This window comes from Hippopotamus amphibius, chromosome 13, assembly GCF_030028045.1.
Source record: "Hippopotamus amphibius kiboko isolate mHipAmp2 chromosome 13, mHipAmp2.hap2, whole genome shotgun sequence".
Lineage (NCBI taxonomy): Eukaryota > Metazoa > Chordata > Mammalia > Artiodactyla > Hippopotamidae > Hippopotamus > Hippopotamus amphibius.
The window spans coordinates 50,665,958-50,688,136 of NC_080198.1; the positions used below are offsets into that span (position 1 = coordinate 50,665,958).

Consider the following 22,179-nt stretch of genomic DNA (forward strand, 5'->3'; position numbering starts at 1 on the left):
GCTTTTACTCCACAAGCTCCCTCAGGCGGCAGGGCATGGCCTGCACGGCATGCGCTCCAGGGGCTGGTGTGAGCTGCTGCATTGCCATCTTGGACTCTAAAGGCAGGCGCAGACCACCACTGCCGCAGAGGGTGCCAAGGCCAGGCACCAACTCCTGCACCTGCCTCCCTGGGAGCACACGTGACCATCCGCTGAGGGTACCGCGACCCAGCGCCCACCACTGCCCTCATCTCCCCAGAAGCACACACAGCCCACCACTGCCACCGCCCAGGGTCCCACAACCAGGAGCCAAACACTGCCCCTGCCTTCCTGGAAGCAGGCATGAGCCATGCACCTGCACACCCCCATCAAGGGGATAACGACCAGCACACGAGGAGGAAAGAGACAGCAAGCATCCAAATCAAAAACAGCCCTCACACCAAAAAAATATTAAACCCACACAAGCTACACAGGGACCTCCCACATATAAGCAGCCCTCCAAGACCACAGTAGATGACTGTTTCTCATAAACTCACAGAGGAAGAGAAATATAAGCAAAATGAAGAAGCAGAGGAACCACTCCCAGTTAAAAGACCAAGAGAATTCCCCTGAAGGAACAAACAATGAAACAGACCTCTTCAGTCTAAAAGACACTGAGTTCAAAAAGAAGCTAATGAAAATACTGCAGGAATTAAGAAAGGCTATCAACAGAAATGCAGGTTACTGTAAAAAGTGACTAGAAATCATAAGGAGGAGCCAAGAAAAATCAGAAAACATTTGCTGAGACAAAAGCTGAGCTAAAGGCAACAGATTGCAGAATAAATAGTGCAAAAGAAAGAATAAGTGATCTGGAAGACAGAATAATGGAAATTACCCAATTAAAACAGCAGACAGGGCTTCCTAGGTGGCGCAGTGGTTAAGAATCCGCCTGCCAATGCAGAGGTCACGGGTTCGATCCCAGCTCCAGGAAGATCCCACATGCCGCGGAGCAACTAAGCCCGTGTGCCAAAAAAAAAAAAAAAAAAACAGCAGACAGCAAATGAAAAGAAATGAAAGCAATATAAAGCATATCAATCTATGCATAATAGGGATTCCAAAAGGAGAAAGAGAAAAAGGGACTGAAAACTTCCCAAACCTAAAAAACAAAACAGATATCCAGGTATAGGAAGCACGGAGGATCCCAAACAAGATGAACCCAAAGAGACCTACACCAAGACATACTATAATAAAAATGGCAAAGTTAAAGATAAAAAGAAGATTCTAAAGGCAGCAAGAGAAAAACAAAGAGTTAATTACAAGGGAACCCCCACAAGGCTATCGGCTGATTTCTCTACAGAAACACTGTAGGACAGAAGGGAGTGGCAAAATATATTTAAAATCTTGACAGAGAAAAATCTGCAACCCAGAATACTCTACCCAGCAAGATTTTCATTTGGAATAGGAAGAGAGATAAAGAATTCCTCAAACAAGCAAAAACTAAAAGAATACAGCAATAATAAACCTAGGCTAAAGGAAATATTGAAAGGCTTTCTCTAAATAGAAAAGAAACAAGAAGATATAAGAAGAACGAAATCATAATTGGAGAGCAAATCACTTAAAGCAGCCAGGATACAGATCAAAAAGAAAAACCTATTTGTAAGAGCAATGACAAACACACCGAACAGCAAAAGGATAAACATGAAGATGTAAAGAAGCACATCAAAATTGTAAAATGTGGGGAAGGAGAGTAAGAAAATGCAGATTCCTTTTTTTAAAGACTGTGTTTGAGCCTAAATGGCTATCAGTCTAAGCAAGCAGATATAGGAAGGGGTTAATATACTTGACAAACAGGGCAACCACAAATCAAATACACACAATAGATTCACAAAAAACAAAAAGAAGAGAACAAAAGCAAAAAATAAAAGGAAATCATCAAACCACAAAATGAAAAACAAAAAGACAAAGAAAGGAATGAAGTAGAAACAAAGAATCAACTGGAAAACCAGGTTTGAAATGGCAATAAATATATATGTATCAACAATTACCTTAAATGTCAACAGACTGAATGCTCCAATCAGAAGACACAGAGTGGCAGACTGGATTAAAATAAAAAGAGCCTACAATATGCTGCCTACAAGAGACCCACCTTAGGGCAAAGGACACACATAGATTGAAAGTGAGGGGATGGAAAAAGATATTTCATGCAAACAGAAATAACAAGAAAGCAGGAGTTGCAATATTCATATCAGACAAAATAGAGTTTAAAGCAAAGCCTATAAAGAATGATAAAAGAGGACACTATATAATGATAAAAGGATCAATACAAAAAGAGGATTTTACACTGGTCAACATACATGCACCTAATATAGGAGCACCCAAATATCGAAAACAAACACTAAGAGTCATAAAAGGAGAAAATGATGGGAATACAACAGTATTAGGAGATTTTAACACCCCACTCACGTCAATGGACAGATCTTCTAGGCAGAAAATCAACAAGGGCTACAGAGATCCTAAATGATACAATAGAACAAATACACTTAATTGATATTTTCAGGATATTACATCCAGAAAAAACAAACAAACAAACAGAATATACATTCTTTTCAAGTGCACATGCAACATTCTCTAGGACCAACTACACACTAAGGCACAAAACTAACCTCAGCAAATCTAAGTGTAAAGAAATTATTTCAAGAATCTTCTCTGACCACAATGGCATGAAACTAGAAATAAACCACCAGTTTCATTGTGACACGGGGCACAAAACTTGCAGCCTTCATGTGAACAAACACCCAACATGTGTTCCCCTGCACCTCTGTGTGGCTGCTGGGCAGGACGGGGCTGCAGGACAGGGCTCAATACTGGAAGAAAAACTACAGTATTTAGTGGGGGAGTTTTCCACCTAGAGCCTGTCCAGTTCATGTTGTGGGTGGGTCATGAGTGATCTTATAGACGTAAAGGCTTTGAACCTCTCTTTTCCAGGAGAAAGAAAAAAAGAACAATAGATCCCAACTATATGCCATTCTGCAAAAGGCAAAACTATGGAGACAATAAAAAGATCAGTGGTTGCCAGGAGTCTGGGAGAGAGAGGAGATGAATAAACAGAGTGTATAAGGTTTTATGAGCAGTGAAAATACTTTGAATGACATTATAATGATGGATATATGTCATTATACTTTTGTCCAAAATAGAAAGTACAACTATTCCCTTAATTAAAGCGAACCCCAAGGTGAACTGTGGACTTTGGTGGGTATGATGTGTCAATGCAGTTCATCTTTTCTTTTTAAAGTACCACCAGAAATACCAAGAAAATCATAAGAGAATACTATGAACAATTATATAACAACAAATTTGACAACCCAAAAGAAACGAACAACTTTCTAGAAACATACAGCCCACAAAAACTGAATCAAGAAGAAGCAGATGATTTGAATAGACTGATCACTAGGAGTGAAATGGAACTTGTAATAAAAAAAAAAAACAACTCCCTACAAACAAAAGTCCAGGACCAGATGGCTTCACAGGTGAATTCTACCAAACATACAAAGAAGAACTTATACTGATTCTTCTCAAACTCTTCCAAAAGATTAAAGAGGAGGGAACACTCCCAAAGACATGCTATGAAGCCACCATCACTCTAGTACCAAAACCGAAGATATTACCAAAAAAGAAAATTACAGGACAATATCATTGATGAATATAGATGCAAAATCCTCAACAAAATACTAGCAAACCAAATTCAGCAACACACAAAAAAAATCATATACCACGACCAAGTGGGATTCATCTCATTTCTTATTTTGTGTATTTGGGTCCACTCTTTTTTTCTTCTTGGTGACTGGCTAGAATTTTATTGATTTTTAAAAAACCTTTTCAAAAAAACCTTCCCTTGGGTGGTCCTGGGCATATACCCAGACAAAACTATAATTCAAACAGATACCTGCACCCCTATGTTCATAGCAACAGCACTATCCACAACAGCCAAGACAAGGAGACAACCTAAATGTCCATCCACAGATGAATGGATAAAGAAGATGTGGTACATATAAACAATGGAATACTGCCCAGCCATAAAAAAGAACAAAATAATGCCATTTGCAGCAACATAGATGCAACTAGAGATTGCAGCAACATAGATGCTACTAGAGATTATCGGGCTTCTCTGGTGGCGCAGTGGTTAAAAATCCGCCTGCCAATGCAGGGGACACGGGTTCGAGCCCTGGTCTGGGAAGATACTACATGCCGTGGAGCAACTAAGCCCATGTGCCACAACTACTGAGCCTGTGCTCTAGAGCTCACAAGCCACAACTATTGAGCCCACGTGCCACAACTATGGAAATCCGTGTGCCTAGAACCTATGTATATGAGCCTCAAGTAACAACTATTGAGCCCATGTGCTACAACTACTGAAGCCCATGTGCCTAGAGCCTATAATATATGAGCCTCTATATCTGAGTCACTTTGCTATACAGCGGAGATTGGAACAACGCTGTAAATCAACTATACTTCAATAGAAAGAAAAGGAAGGAAGGAAGGAAGGAAGGAAGGAAAAAAAGAAAAAGAAAGGAAGAGGGGAGGGAAGGGGGAAGGGAGAAGGGAAAAGAGAAAAGAGAAGGAAAGACAGACAGACAGACAGACATTACGGCTAAAGATTTCCCAAACCTAAAGAAGGAACCAGATATCCACGAAGCACAGAGAGTGCCAAACAAGATGAACCCAAACATATCCACACCAATGCAGAACATAATTAAAATGACAAAAGTTAAAGAGAGGTATCTAAAGATAGCCAGAGAAAAATAAAGAGTCAGTTACAAGGGAATCCCTGTAAGACTATCAGTTGATTTCTAGAAGAAACACTGCAGGCCAGAAGGGAATGGCATGATATATTCAAAGCTCTGAAAGGGAAAAACCTGCAACCTAGGATACTCTACCCAGCAAGATTATCATTTAAAATAGAAGGAGAGAGAAAGTTTCCAAGACAAGGAAAAACTAAAAGGATTCACAACACTAAGCCTACTCTAAAAGAAATATTAAAGGATCTTCTCTAAAAAGAAAAGAATCTATACAAAAGGGAAAAGTCACAATAGGAAGGCAAATATATAAAAGGATTGAAGATCACTTAAGTAAGTCAGTACACAGATTAAAAAACAATAAAAAATTTTTAAAGAAGCAATTATAAATACAATTAATAGTAAAAGGATAAGCATGAAGATGTAAAATAGGACATTAAAATCACAAAATGTGGGGGAAGGGAGTATCTTGGGAATTCCCTGGTGGTCCAGTGCTTAGGACTCCATGCTTCCACCCAGGGGGCATGGGTTCCATCCCTGGTCCAGGAACAAAGATCCTGCATGTTGTGCAGCCAAAAAAAAATAAAATCAAAATTAAAAAGTAGGACTTCCTAGGTGGTGCAGTGGTTAAGAATCCGCCTGCCAATGCAGGGGACCCAGGTTTGAGCCCTGCTCCAGGAAGATTCCACATGCCGCAGAGCAACTAAGACCGTGCGCCACAACTATTAAGTCTGCACTCTAGAGCCCGTGAGCCACAACTATTGAGCCCATGTGCTGCAACTACTGAAGCTCACGCGCCTAGAGCCCATGCTCCGCAACAAGAGAAGCCATGGCAATGAGGAGCCTGCGCACCGCAATGAAGAGTAGCCCTTGCTTGCCACAACTAGAGAAAGCCTGTGTGCAGCAGCAAAGACCCAACACAGCCAATAAATAAATAAATTAATTAATTTAAAAAAATTAAAAAGTAGATCTTGGGGGACTTCCCAGTGGTCCACTGGTTAAGAGTCTGCCTTCCAGTGCAGGGACTCGGATTTGATCCCTCATCAGGGAATTAAGATCCCACATGCCACAGGGCAACTAAGCCTGCACATGCCACAACTACTGAGCCCGCACACCACAACCAGAGAGAGGCCCACATGCCACAACAAAAGATATGAAAGATCCCACGTGCCACAATGAGGATCCCACGTGCTGCTGCTGAGACCCAATGTAGCCAAAAGTAAAATAACATAAAATAAAATAACATAACATAAAATAAAAAAATATTTTTAAAAAATGTAGATCTTTTAGAATGTGTTTGAATTTGTATGACTATTAATTTAAAGCAAGTAGATACAGCTATGGGTCAACATACTTGAATTCCAGGGTAACCGCAAATCAAAAATATTCAAGAGATTCACAAAAAAAAAAAAAAAAAAAAAAGGAACTGAAGCATACTACAAAAGAAAAACATAAAACCACAAAAGGAAAGCAAAAAAAAAGAAATGAACAAAGAAGAACTACAAAAAATGGAAAACAAGAATTAAAATGGCAACAAGTACATACCTATCAACAATTACTTTAAATGTCAATGAACTAAACGCTCCAATCAAAAGATATACAGTGGCAGATTGGATAAAATATAAGAACCTACAATATGCTGCCTACAAGAGACTCACTTCAGGGAGAAAGACACACACAGACTGAAAACGAAGGGATGGAAAAAAGATGTTTCATATAAATGGAAACGACAAGAAAGTGGGGGTAGCATACTCATATCAAACAAAATAGACTTTAAAACAAAGGCCATAAAGAAAGACAAAGAAGCACATTATATAATGATAAAAAGTTCAATACAAGAAGATATTACTCTCTTTAACATAAATGCACCCGACACAGGAGCACATACACACATAAAATACTAATTGACCTAAGAGGAGAGATGGGCAATAATAAAATAATAGTATGAGACTTTAACATCCCACTGACTTCAGTGGACAGACCATCCAGACAGAAAATCAGTAAGGAAACAGAAGTCCTAGATGACACAACAGAATAGCTGGACTTAATTGATATCTATAGGATACTAAACACACACACACACACACACACACACACACACACGCCTCAAAGGAATACACATTCTTTTCAAGTATGCATGGAATATTCTCTAGGATAGATTACATACTAGGTCACGAAAAAAAGACTCAACAAATGTAAGAGGATAGAAATTATTTCAAGCATCTTTTCTGATGACAACAGTATGAAACTAGAAATCAACTGAGAGAAAAAGTAAAAGAATGAATACATCGAGACTAAACGACATGCTACTAAAAAACAGTGGGTCAACAATGAGATAAAGAAATCAGAAAATACCTTGAGACAAAAGAAAATGAAAACTCATTCTCAAAATCTATGTGACACAGCAGAAGCAGTTCTAAGAGGGAAGTTTATAGTGATACAAGCCTTCCTCAAGAAACGGCAACAAAAAAATCTCATATAAGCAACCTAAACTACCATCTAAAAGAATTTTTAAAAGAACAGACAAAACCCAAAGTCAGCAGAAGGAAGGAAATAATAAAGATCAGAGAGGAAATAAACACAATACAGATTTTTTAAGAAATAGAAAAGATCAATAAAACCAAGAGCTGGTTTTTTTAAAAGATTCTTTAAAAATCGACAAACTCTACCCAGTCACCAAGAAGAAAAAAAAGAGTGGACCCAAATAAACAAAATAAGAAATGAAAGAGGAGAAATAACAACTGATATCGCATAAATATAAAAAATCATAAAAGGATACTATGAACAGTTAGATGCCAACAAATTCAACCACCTAGAAGAAATGGACAAGTTTCTTAAAACATGCAGCCTGCCAAAACTGAGTCGAGACAGAAAATTTGAACAGACCAAGCACTAGAAATGAATTAGAATCTGTAATAGAAAGAAAGAAAGAAAGAGAGAGAGAGAAAAGAAAAGAAAAGAAAAGAAAAGAAAAGAAAAGAAAAGAAAAGAAAAGAAAAGAAAAGAAAAGAAAAAAGAAAAGAAAAGAAAAAAGAAAAAAGACAAGACAAGACAAGACAAAAAACTCCCTGTAAACTAAAGGCCAGGACTGTATGGCTGGACTGTGGAACTCTACCAAACATACAAAGAAGAACTTATACTGGATCCTCCTATACTGATCACATTGATTGATTCGAATATGTTGAACCATTCTTGTGACTCTGGAATGAATCCAACTTGATCATGGTGTATAATCCTTTTTATGTGTTGTTGGATTCAGTTTGCTAATATTTTGTTGAGGATTTTTGCATTTATATTCATCAAAGATATTGGCCTGTAATTTTCTTCTTCCTCCTCTTCTTCTTTTTTTTTTTTTTGTACTATCTTTGTCTGGTTTTAGTATCAGGGTGATGGTAACTTCATAGAATGACTCTGGGAGCTACCATATGATCTAGCAATCCCACTCTTGGGTATATATCTAAAAAGAAAAACTCTAACTTGAAAAGATACATGCACCCCAATGATCACAGCAGCACTATTTACAATAGCCAGGACACGGAAACAACCCAAGTGCCCGTAAAAAGACGAGTGACTTAAGAAGATGTGGTGTATATACACTCAGCCATAAAAAAAGAATGAAATATTGCCATTTGCAGCAACATGGATGGACCTAGAGATGATCATACTAAGTGAAGTAAGACACAGAGAAAGACAAATATCATATGGCATCACTCATATGTGGAATCTAACTAAAAAACAATCATACAAATGAACTTATTTACAAAACAGGAATAGGCTCACAGATTTCAAAAACAAAGTTATGGTTACCAAAGGGGAAATGTAGAGAGGAGAGATAAATTATAAGCTTGGGATTAACATACACACACTATTATATATAAAATAGATACCAAACAAGGACCTACTGTATAGCACAGGGAACTCTACTCATTATTCTGTAATAACCTATATGGGTAAAGAATCTGAAAAAAGAATGAATACATGTATAACTGAATCCCTTTGCTGTACACCTGAAAGTAACACAATATTGTAAATCAACTATACTCCAACAAAAAATTTTCTTTAAAAAGGCATAAATAGGAAACAAAGGAGAAAAACTATCTTCATTTACAGGTGACATGACTGTCTGCATAGAAAATCCAAAGTAATCAACAAAAAATCTACTAAAATTAATGTGAGTCTATTCAGGTTACAGGATAAAAGATTAATGTGCAAAAATCAATTATATTTCTATTTAGCAACAATGAACAATCAAAAATTGAAATAAGAAATGTCATTTACAATAATATTTCATAACACTTAGGGATACATATGACAAAAGATGTACACTGTACATCTGTACACTGAAAACTGCGAAACATGCTGAGGGAAATTTAAAAACACCTAAATAATACTCAGCTATAAAAAGGAATGAAATGGAGCTATATGTAATGAGGTGGATAGACCTAGAGTCTGTCATACAGAGTGAAGTAAGCCAGAAAGAGAAAAACAAATATTGTATGCTAACTCATATGTATGGAATCTAAAAAAAAAAAAAAAAAAAAGGTACTGATGAACCCACTGACAGGGCAAGAATAAGGATGCAGATTCAGAGAATGGACTGGAGGACACGAGGTTGGGGGGGTGGGGGGAGAAGGGGAAGCTGGGACGAAGTGAGAGAGTAGCACAGACACATTTACACTGCCAACTGTAAAATAGTTAGCTAGTGGGAAGTTGCTGTATAAAAGTGAGATCAACTCGATGATGGATGATGCCTTGGAGGGCCAGGACGGGATGTGGGGGGGCAGTCGCAGGAGGGAGGGGATATGGGGATGTGTGTATAGATACAGCTGACTGACTTTGGTGTACCTCAAAAACTGGTACAAGAGTGTAAAGCAATGATATTCCAATAAAGAGCTTAAAAAAAAAACACTTAAATATATAGCAAGATAGACCAGGTTTATGGGTTGGAAGGCTCAGTACTGTTAGGATGTCAGTTCTCCCCACTTAATCTATGGATGCATCTTCCTAATCAAGATCCCAGCAAGCTTTTTTGTAGAAATTAACAAGATGGTTCTATAATTTATATGGAAATGCAATGAATCTAGTCCAGCTAAAACAAGTTTGAAAAAGAATTAAGTTTGAGGACTAATAAAACCTGATTTCTAAACTTATTATAGGGGACTTCCTAGGTGGCGTGGTGGTTGGGAGTCTGCCTTCCAATGCAGGGGACAGGGGTTCGAGCCCTGCTCTGGGAAGATCACACATGCCGCGGAATAACTGGGCCCATGCACCACAACTACTGGGCCTGCACTCTAGAGCCTGTGAGCCACAACTGTTGAGCTCATGTGCCACAACTACTGAAGCCCATGTGCCTAGAGCCCGTGCTCCACAGCAAGAGAAGCCACCACAATGAGGAACCCGTGAACCACAATGAAGATAGCCCCTGCTCGCCACAACTACAGAACGCCCGTGTGCAGCAACGAAGATCCAATGCAGCCAATAAATAAATTTATTAAAAAAAAACTTATTATAAAGCTACGGTTATCAAGACAGTGTGCTTTGGTGTAAAGACAAATAGATTAATGGAAAATACTGAGAATACAAAAACAGTCCCATAATTATTTGGACAAATGATTTTCAACAAAGCTGCAAAGGCAATTCAGTGCAGAAAGGGTGGTCATTTCAACATATGGTGACAGAACAACTGAACATCATGGACAAAAAAAATGAATAGCAATCTATACCTCACATCATATACAAAAATCAACTCAAAATGAATCATAGGTCTAAACTATAAAACTTCTAGAAACATAGGAGAAAATCTTTACGACCTTGGGTTAGGCAAAGATCTCGTGTGTAATACCAAAAGCATGATTCATAAGAAAAAAACTGATAAACTGAACTTCATCAAAATGAAAAACTTCAAAAGACAGTGAAAAGAATAAAAAGGTAAGCCACAGACTGGGAAGAAATATCTGCAAAACACACATCCAATAAAGGATATGTATTCAGAACATATTAAGAACTCTCAAAATTCAATGGTAAGACAACAAAGAAACTAATAAAAAAAAAAGGGCAAAACAACAACCAAACAAACATTAGAACTGACATTTTAGCAAAGAAAATATACAGATAGCAAAAAATACATAAAAGGACACTCAACAGCATTAGTCATTAAAGAAATGCAAACTAAAACCACAATCACATACCACTGTTCACATCCTTGGGAATGGTTAAAATTACAAAAACTGACCCACCAAGTACTGGCAAAGACTTGGAGGAATTAGAAGTATCATACACTTCTGGCAGGAATGTAAAATGGTACAACTTTTCGAGAAACATTTTGGAAGTTTCTTAAAAAGTTAAACACACAGCGACTAAATGATCTAGCCATTCCACTCCTAGGTATTTACCCAAGAAAAATGAAAACATATGACATACAATGTCTCGCACGAAAATCTTTATAACAGCTTTATGTGTAATGGGTGAAAACTGGAAAAAATCCTTAAACAGATGAATGAATAAATTGCATTATATCCCATACAATGGACTACTACCCACCAATAAAAGGGAATGAGCTACTGATACACACAGCAACATGGATGACTCTCAAAACAATCCTGTTACGTGAAAGAGCCCAGGCAAAAAGGAGTACATACTGCATAATTACATATGAAATTTTAGAAAATGCAAACTAACCTATAGTGACAGAAAGCAGATCAGGGGTTGCCTAGAGATGAAGCAGAGACAGGGGTGGGGGGGAAGTGAGGGATTACAAAGGCATATGAGGAAAATTTTGTGGGACATGAATACATTCATTATCTTGATTCTACTGTTAGTTTTCATGGGTATATTCATATGCTAAAATGTATCAAATTGTATACGTTAAAGATGCACAGTTTATTGTACCTCAATTATATCTCAATATAGCTCTTAAAAATCCACAGGACTGCATACGTAATGCTGGAGCAGAAGTTAGAGAACATATATGCAAGATCCATTAGAACCGCGTTTTAATCTATTATAATTACTACCTTATCTCCAGTGCCTAAGTCAGTACCTGGTATAGTAGAGGTTCAATAAATACTTGTAAATAAATAGCATCCCTTCACACCAAAACAACAACGCACACGCAGGGGCAGGATAGAGGCCAAAGCTGGTTCTAGGTGATTACAATCAAAAAGTGAAGGCATAACAAAATTCTCTCTGAATCATGATTCTGTGATCATACATACCATTCTTTCTCACAGTAATCTGGCCTCACATATTAAAATTTATATAGATATTAACATAGATTTCTGCTCTAAAATTTATGGTAAACCAATAACATTCTTAGCTTTACAAGAGAGTTTTGTTATAGTGTAGCTTTGCACGACAGTTTTATTCTCATCTTGGCTCTATTCCAAGTGCCAAGTTGAGACTGTGTTTCTTTGATACTCCTCACTGACAATCCAAAGCTTCACATTTTAGTTTTTAATAGAACCACTATTAGACTTACGTTCTCCATTACAAGTTATTTTAGGACCTATTTGGTACATTTAAGCTTCCTGTTAAAACAGAATCAATCTATCTCACTGGTTTACAAAGCTTTTGAAGTAGCAGAAAATTTTATCTGATGATCTGAATTTCTTGATTAAATAAAACAAACAAACAAAAAAACACCTCTGTGTTCCATAACACAGAGGGAATGTCTTGATCCTTAAGAGATATTGGGTTGGCCAAAAAGTGCTTTTGGGTTTTTCCATAAGATGTTATGGGAGAACCCGAATGCACTTTTTTGGCCAACCCAATATTATGAATCGATTTTCTCAGCAACGGTGTAGCACGTTTCAATTACAAATTCTACTGTCCGCAATCACTATATACTGCACATTCCTACTGGACATCTGCGATTCATTATACTGTGGTATGCTTAAGCCTCCAAGATTCTAGGGAGCACTGTGTGTCCTAATTTAGCCAACCTCAAGCAATACCAGAGGCCACAAGGATAAAGACATAAAGGTTTTAATTATGTCCTGTCTCCAGAAAAGCACGTGTCCTTAATAGTGGAGTGATAACATTTCCAATAAATAATGGCTATCCAGTAAGAGGTGGGCAAGCATTTGGTTAGATAGGGTATATTGCTACCTATAATAAAATGAATGTGATAATCACATCCCATTAAGGGTAAGCAAAACCCCAGATTATGCTAAGGAATTTTTTGAAAGAATTATTTTGTTAATTAGTATAATTTATACAAGGCGGCAGCCATGATTATGAAAAGAAACCTAGGAAGATGGGAAAGTGAAGAAGGGAAGAGACGAGAGGTGAACTAATAATATGATTATGTGTCAGGTACTACACACGTTATTTCATGTGATACCCATGTCAGTCCCATGAAGGAGCTATAAGTGCCTGCACTTTGCAGAAGAGAGAACTGACAACAAAGTGAAATAATTTGTCCCAAGGTCACATCCCTCACAACACTGGAGCTCGGTTTCTAGTTCAGGACTGCTGGCTCCAAAATCATGATATTCTTATTGCTCTTTGCAAATTACCACAGAAAGATTTTAACAGAAGAAAAGCAAATACTATGCTTGGTTTATTTTTGCTGATGGAAATGTCAGCTACAAGCTGCCACGACAGAGTGAGTCACAGTGGACTTACTTCAAGGAGGAATCTCCAACGCCAATGCAACCTCGCAAGCTGAGCTTCCTCAGGAATCCACCGCATCGCTTTGAGATGTTTTCCACCACTCGACCCTTCAGTGGAGAAAGTTAGAAAAAACCTTGTTGTTCATGCTGCTTATCTACTAGAAAAATAACCTGAAATTTAGGAACTGAATATGTATTTCTGGGTGTAACAGAAGATATTTTGGAACATTCCTCCAACACCCCTCTTCTGCTCCTACTGTATAAAGGGGCTGCAAGCATTGAAAAAAAAATGTTTTCAATTAAAACATTAAAGCATTTTTTTTAATCATGCACTATTGTTTTAAAGCCTTGACTCTGAAGTTAGACTGTCCCTAGCCAGGGCTCACGGATACTCCACCAATTACAAGGCTTTTTGAGGTCAAGGCTTCTTGAGAACAGTGACTGCTAAGTGGTGATCTAAAACAATGTGGCTTAAAAAAAGAAATTCTGCTTTAGTTCAACATTACCACTCTAAAAATTTGAAAATGTATCATAAAAGCTACCCCTCATTCTTCTTAGTAATCCCCTACTTGAACACATTTGCTTTAAAAAGGGAACTCTGGCTGGGTACTGGCATATATATAACAGGAGAAAAAAAGAAAATGAACATTGATTAAGCACTTCTACTTTTTCAGGCATGATTTTAACACTTTCCTGTAGCTACTATGGCTCATTTAATATTCACAGCAGGTACGTGGACTGCTGCTCCGCACTGAAGTAAGGAAGAGTATGTCTGGAATACAGGAAATCCCTTAGGATGTCTCTCAGTATTAATACTCTGATTAAAGTCAATGGAAAACTAAAAGCCAATCCAAGGAGGATTACTCATGGCTTCAGGAATGATGGTTTGGGTTACTCCACCAGGTAAGGAACCACGACCAGCTGAGATGCTTGCTGAAGACAAAGAGAATACAGAATGGGTAGTAGAAGGTAGTTATAAATAACAACTCTGACCACATGACCAGTTTCAGAAATTAGGACTATAACTGTCACGAGTATTTTCTCCCTATTTTGTTATGAATGTGTGTGTACAGAATATATTTCTTTCCTCTCTTATCCCTTTATCATGTGACATAAGCTGTACTGACTTTACATCATAAGTATTTAAGTACTATCAATTCTACATCATAGGCACAGAATATGAAAGAGAAGAGTGAACATCACTCTAGGACTTTACCTCCTCCTCTGAGGAAGGGCTTAGTGTGTTCTGGGTTGCACACTGGATAGTTGTATCACATTAGGTGGAATTATGACCTTGTCATTGTCTTTATCTGGAGATTACGTATGGTTTAAGGACATGCCTGTGGGTGCCAAGCTGACAAGGGGTGAACTTCTGATGATTAATTTTGTGTCAATCTGACTGGGACACAGGGTGCCCAGACATTTGGCCAAACATTATTCTGGGTGTGTCTGTAAGGGTTTCTGGGGGAGATTAGCATTTGAATCAGTAAAGTGAGTAAAGCAGATGGCCCTCCCTAGTGTGGACGGGCCTCATTCAATCCATTGAAGATATGAATAGAACAGAAAAGAGAGAACTCCTGCCAGACATTGGTCTTTTCTGGCCTTTGGACTCGGACTGAAACATCAGCTCCTCTTGGGTCTCGAACCTGCCAGCTTTCAGACTGGAATTTACACCACTGGCTCTGTTGGTTCACAGGCCTTCTGACTTGGACGGCAGCTACACATCAGCTCTCCTGGGCCTGCCACCTGCTGACTGCAGGTCTGGGAATTTCTCAGCCTCCACATTCGCGAGACCCAAATCCTCATAATAAAGCTCTAGGTCTATATCTAGATACACACGTATCTTACTGGTTCTCTTTTTCTGGAGAATTCTGACTAATACAGGTTGGATCCATTATCTTCATTTCTCAAATAAAGAAATTAAATGGTTAAACTGCCTAGGTTACACTTTAGTGAGTAGGAGAACTGGGGTTTATAACAGGTTTATCTGACTCCAAAAGCTGCGTGTTCTGCATGATTACCACCTCCACAAGGGAGGAAACATTAAAAAGCCCGTTTCGTTTCATTTTTAATACTTATTATCCTTACTTTATAAAACAGCGATCTTGACACTGAACTCTAAGCACTAAGAATTCACTAGGACACAGGAAACCACAGCATCACAGAAGCAGGGATCACACATGTTATCTGGCTAATAACTTAATTAAGCTGAAAATCCAAACTCTCATATCACTGATGCTTTTATCTATGCTTCCTTGAGTTTTACCTAAGTTAATAATTAGTTTTTGAACCAAAACTCCAGACACATGTAAAATAAACTGCTGTCAGTGGCAGGAAAAAAATTATGATTTGGAAATTCAAGATAAATATTTAAATACTGAATAAAACAGCAAAGACAACTCCACACCAATGTCTACAAATAGAGCACACCATCTATTTTCTCCATTTCGAGTTAGTCATATTTATACAAACTTCCTATTCTTCCTTTTTTGGAATAAAAGTTTTTGTACTGGAATAAAAAGATTACATTCAGAATTTTCTGTTCTACTGTTTCCAACTAAGAGGAAAAAAATGAGCAAATCCTTTTCAAATGCAAAAGTCGAGTCAACGACACTGTGTAACATCTATTAGATAGTATGTTGTAGGTATGCAGTTTAGAAAGTAGGGCTTTACAGAAAAATAAGGCCTAATGGAGGGACCCTTGGACTTATGACTTTTAGATAACACACTACTTGGTTATTTCTCATTTTTGGCCTCAGAGAATCTTTAATAACCATGAAGGCTGACAACAAAATATTCAACTTGTAAAAGCGTGGAAAATGCCTAAACATCAGGGAAACAACACCTACTCAAGAGAGCGTGATGCTCAAGGAGAGGGCCCACGCACACGGTCACCTGCATGCGCTACTCTGCCTTTTCTTTGAAAGCCAAGCCATGAAACCCACTGTTCAAGGTACTTACTCTTCTCACTAGGTGAGTGACCTTAGGTGAGTTTTATTCAAACTCTTTGTGCTTCAGTTTCTTCAACATGGTGTTTTTGAGAGGATTAATTAATATACAAAAAAAGGCTTAGAAGAGTGCCAGCACACAGTAAATACTCTTGGTATACCAGCCCTGATCCTTGGCCCCTTCTCTCTTCTCTCAACAGATCCATAAATCACCACTTTCATCCCAAATAAATGAATTTGAGACCACAAGTTTATCCATGGGATGCTTCCCAGGGTGAGCATCTAGAGGGTCCCGTTGGTGTCTACGGGAGGCCCCACACTTGGTTCAGACTCCAACCTGGATTCAAAGTGGCAGCCCAAGGAGGGGAACTCAATAGCAGTAGACTCTGTTTTTCACATGTACCTCTCTACATGACCGGTAAACCATAAATTGGTCTGTCCTTGGTGGAAGTAGTCAAGTATTTCTGCAATGTGTTTATATAGTGGGAGCCAGCAGTCAGCTAAAATTGTGAAATCAAATAATGTACAAGGTAGTGATATTTACATGAAATTGTTTTGTTTTGTTTTGTTTGGCCACGCTGTGTGGCTTGCAAGATCTTAGTTCCCCAACCAGGGATTGAACCTGTATCCCCTGCATTGGGAGCTCGGAGTCTTAACCACTGGACCACCAGAGAAGTCCTGAAATAGTATTTTTAATATCCAAATTTAAAACTTTTTTATGTGCCTTCCAAAAAGTTGTAACTTGAAAAAATCATCAAAGAAAACTGAGGAGACAAAAAAAAAAAAAACCGAAAATTTTTTTTTTACAAACTTCATTTAAAACAATGACTCTTCTTTGGCCAGAAGAAATGACCACAATTTTTGGAATTTAATGTTCTCCTCAGCATCACTAAGTAAACACAATGAACCAAGATCTACAGATTATCAGTTTGAGGGGGAATTACATGCCAGCATGTTCGGGTGGGGCACTGTTGCAATCATTAAGCCTGGAAAGAACATGAAAGAATTCCTGATTCAGGGACCAGAGTCCAAGCCAGGAACATAGCTGATCTTCCCAGGGAGTGTGAGAAGCCCTGAGGCCCCGGCCTGCTTCCAAGCTCAGAGCCCGGCAACCTGAGCAGTGGAAACACTGTGCTGAGCCCCACCTCCTGTAGGGGCTTCTGCTCCACTAGTCTGAGATGGGACCAGAGCCTGGCCAGCAGCAAGTAACCTAGAGGAGGAGGAGAAGGGCCATTAATTCCTGTAGGGAACCCCAGCTTAAGTGAGTCACAGGAAACTGTTTGGGCCCATCTCACTGTTAAACACATTCATTTCCTTATCCATTAAAAAAGACAAAGCATATACTTTAATAAAAACAAGTGATAAACATGCTACGTGAGTAACTGATTAAAATACAACTCCACTATTCCACTACTATAACTGAGCTCACTAAACTAGAAATCAATAAGGTTTTACTGATACTGGGTAGATAATAAACCTCAGCATCTCCAGACCCTTAAAACAGCACTCTGGACAATGTGCAATGTGCAACGCTCTTTATTTCATCCCTGTTTCTTTTTGGTTATAAAATTGATATATTAAAGATGTTTTAAAATAAACTTTTCTCATTTGATCTGGTTTGCCACTCTTAAATGAGGATATTTATATATTTCCAGATAATACACCAGGATCCTGGAATTACAAAGGCTCTAAAGATTATTTCACTTCTTTATTTTATAAATAATAAAACTGAGGCACTGAGAGAGTAAATGTCTTAAGTGGCTGAGCTGGAGCGATATCTCATATCTCCAGCCTCACTCCTAGGTCCATGCTTCTGCCATTTCTCCATTCCTGAGGCTGAATTAGAATTCTCAGTGGAGTTTTCAGATCAACAAATATTTGTCAGAAGTCTCCTACGATTAAAGCATTGAACCAGGTGTTAATGATACAGGTGGGAGGCTTTGAGAAGTTGAATGGTAAAACTCAGACTATAAACATGAACAAGGGGGAAAAGTAAGAGTCTGTTACTGATAACAGCAAAAAGTAAAACGCAAACAGAATTTTGGTCTTGAAGTATGAAAGCACCTTCCAGGTTTTTTTCCTCTCTATTCCACCTTGGCACCTTAATATTAAATCTAAATGCAGCAAAATAAAAAGGCAGGAAAGAGTGAGCAGTTAACTTTGTAAAAAGTATTTTGTCTAAAACAAGGTTAACTTACCTCTACATCTGTTTGAAAGTTAAAAAGGTCTATTCTTTGCCAGTTGCTGCCATCCAGGGCTAAGATATTCCAAGCCTGGGAGGTTGGGAGGGATTGGGGTGAAAAAGATACATTTATTGAGACCATTAAAGTCTTGATTCAACCTCTGTATTTCCAAACTTTTATTCTTGATAGATATTAAGTTGACAATCAAATGTGGAATTACGATAACACTGTTACGTTAAATAAAAATTAAAATGTCATCTTTTATAACTTGAACTAAAGCTCATCCTCAGTTTAAGAAAACTTGATATTTCTTGATTACAAACCTGGTTAATACTCTACCTTGGAAATCTGTGCACATCGGCATAAAGTTACTATATCCAAGAAGGAAAATATTCTAGGAAGGAAGGGGAAAAAGCACAAAAATGAGATCATGTTAACATTTTAGAATATTCATAACTTGAAAGATAAAATCTAATGCGCCATCTGGATATTCGTAACTTTTTCAAGATTCCTCAATTCATAATACACCAGTGCACTATAATTTTATACCACCACTATGAAACAGTAAATGCTTACACATTCCAATGCTGTTTTAGACACACTGCACAAATTCCCTTAAACCTGAACTCATTAAACTTTTATTTCTCTCGTTCTAAGTTACGGACATGGGAGAGTAGATCATAACCTGTTCCATTCAAAGACCAACCTCTCACCCCTCCCAGGCACTGAGCCTAGCGAGGGCTAAATCATTCCAGTTCCATGCCCCTAACACACAGCGCAAACCCCACTTCTGGTGGCAGATGCGCCAAACAGACTCAGGTGCCTGAGCCTCAAATAACATGGCCAAGGAAAGCTCAATGATAAAACCCATTCACTTTTGATGTAGTTGTTCACCGGGCAGAAAGGTGGAGCTCATTTCTGAGCAAAGCCAAGAGGCTACAGAAGATGGGAAACACGGGGGGAAAGAACAGCAGAGAGAAAGAAACAAAAGCTTCGTTGACACCAGCAGTCCCCAGTGCAAGCAGCGGCTGTCAGCATGGCAGGCTCAGAGGGAGGTCCTGACATTCTGGCCGTGGAGACGCGTTGCTGACGACAGCAACAGCAGCAAACAGCTGCGTGTGCCTCAGCACCTGCAGTAACCGCTGACGACCAAGCGCGGCTTTCCTGCGCGATGAGCAGTGGGTGGGGACAGGTCAGGGACAACACCAGCGTGTGGAGCCCCACAGTGCTGGAAGGTAAGTATGAGAGTCTGTGCCTCAGGGTGTGGAAGGGGCAGGAAGGGGAAATGGCAAGGCCACCTATGAAGGTCTCCCAAATTCTTCAAAGGTAACAACCAGCAGTGAGCTGAAAATCCATGAGCTTGGGGAAGACAGCAGATGCAAAAAAACAGCAGAGCACTGCACCCTACAATAAAGCCCCCACAAGCGGCACCACGGGGCGAGTGACAGCATGGATACTCTTCCACATACAGGCTCCAAACATTTTCTAGAGAAAAGCAAAGGATAGAAGGGCTGCATTGATCTTAAAAGACTCAACGGAACTCTGTACTCAGGAACACGCTGATGGCTGACAATGTGTACTTACATATGTTAAATACATTTCAGGATGTCTGCCCCCCTACATTGCTTCTGAGAATACATCTTGCCCCACCGCCTCACACGTCTGTGTTCTGTGCCATATGACCATGCCACAGTGAGCCACAACTGACTGTCAGCCCACAAAAAGACCAAGGACCAGGCAGAGAAATGAGAATGGGATGGCAGAATCATATTTCGCGCTGGTGCTGGGTTCTAAAGTACAAGCTGAAGGTAGAAAGGAGTTTAAGTTTCCCTTGAAAATCCCTCAAGAATGTACCACCTTGGAGGCCACACACTCTATCACCTCTCAGTAATAACAGCAGTCGTGATAATCATAGTTTACAATGACTGTGCACTTACTATGTGCCAGCCACTGTTTATGTTAGTCATTTAACTGTCACAACAATTCCATGAGGTGCTATTATGTCTCCATTTTACAGATAAGAACACTGAGCACCTGCCAAGACCACACAAAAAAGGCCGAGCCAGAACTTGAAACCAAGTAGTCTGGCTTGAGAGCCCAAGCCCGTGACCCTACACAAAGTGCCTTAGGAATTTTAACACAGCTGCTGCTCCTTAGGACTAGACTAGACGCTATCTCTTCAACTGTACAGCAGATGAGGCAGTCTGTGTCGAATGAGCATGCTGTATGGAAAACATGTTTCTTTCTTTCTTCCTCCCTTTCTTCCTTTTTCTTTCTCTCTTTCTTCCTCCCTTTCTTTCCCTTCCTTTCTTTCTTTCTTTCTTCCTTTCCTTCTTTCCTTCTTTCTTTCTTTTCCTTCCTTCCTTCTTTAAGGCCACGCTACGTGGCTTGCGGGATCTTAGTTCCCTGAGAGACTGAACCCAGGCCCTCGACAGTGAAAGCACAGAGTCTCATCCACTGGACCTCCAGGGAACTCCCAAAACATGTCTCTTTAAACACTAGAATCCCACTAACTCAAACAAGACGCTCATACATTCGGACACAAGTGAGAACCGACAGCTAGAACACAAGTTTACGTGTCTCACCTCGCGCTTACTACCTGATGTTGTGGCTACCGAAGGAAAAAGCAGACTGCTTTCATTACTTACAGTATCCTCCTCCCACACACAGATATCTGAATGTGCACAAGTTGCACAGGCATGATAAGATTCCAAACTGCCAAACTAAGCCAAACCCCCAAATCATGTTTCAATGAATGAAATAAATGCTCTGAATGCCTGGAACACTGGCAATAGAAACAGAGGTGGCTAAAGGAGAAAGAGTAGTCAGAAATCAGGTTCTGGCCCTTCCAAAACACTTTTTTTTTTTTTTTCCTGGAAATTGCTTCCTACCTCAAATGTGATAACTTCACCCTTCATTAAGAAAGCACTAAAATGGCAAGTTGGTTATAAATAAACACATTCAAGGGGTATACAGGAGTAGATGCACTTCTGGACTCTGTCTTCTGCTTCACTGGTCTATGTGCCTCTGTGCCAGTAAGACCCTATTTTAATTATGAAGCTTTAAGCTCTTGATGTCTGGTAATTTAAGTCCAACTTTGTTTTTCTTCATCAAAATTACCTTGGTTACTCTTGGCTACTCTTGGTTTTTTAATTTCCACTTATGTTTTTGAATCAACATATCAATTTCCACAAGACAACTTTACAAAATTTTATTGTAATTATCCTGAATTTATAGAAACTCTGGGTAGAATTGAGATCTTGCCAATATTAAGTCTTCCAACCCAGAAACATGATATACTCCATTATTTATTTAGGACTTCTTTAATTTCTCACAGTAATTTTTGTAATTTTCCACACAGACACTCTGTGCATTTTTAGATCTTTTACCCTGGTTATTTGATGATATTATTATTAAAATGGAATTTCTAAAATGTCATCTAATTGTTGCTAGTATATATAGTTAATTTTCATATATTACACCTTGCATACAGCAACATTTCCAAATTCATTTATATATTCTAGTGATTTTCTACAAACAAAATCAATACATTTGAGAATGATGACAATTTTCTTTTTTCCCTTCCAATAATGATACTTTTAATTCTTTTTCTTGCCTTCCTGAAGTGGCTGTGATCTTCTCTAGTGCCAATAAAAGTAATGAAAGACATCTTTTTCTCATTCCC

The 22,179-nt window shown here is 38.7% G+C and overlaps 1 protein-coding gene across 9 annotated transcripts in view; it reads right to left on the reverse strand.

Annotated features, from left to right (window-relative positions):
• Positions 1 to 22,179, reverse strand: part of FBXL2 (F-box and leucine rich repeat protein 2) — a 90,500-nt gene that overhangs the window by 33,482 nt on the left and 34,839 nt on the right. For 8 of the 9 annotated variants that reach the window (XR_009048675.1, XR_009048674.1, XR_009048676.1 and 5 more), the window contains 3 exons: positions 18,834 to 18,888; positions 18,510 to 18,584; positions 13,377 to 13,471 (listed from right to left, as the gene is read on the reverse strand). Coding sequence is in view for 5 of the 9 variants with exons in the window: in XM_057704462.1 (XP_057560445.1) it covers positions 13,377 to 13,471; positions 18,510 to 18,584; positions 18,834 to 18,888 (225 nt within the window). In the remaining 4 variants the exon portion in view is untranslated. Of the gene's footprint in view, positions 1 to 13,376; positions 13,472 to 18,509; positions 18,585 to 18,833; positions 18,889 to 22,179 lie in introns of those variants that run through there. The other variant, XM_057704466.1, reaches the window with a different exon arrangement.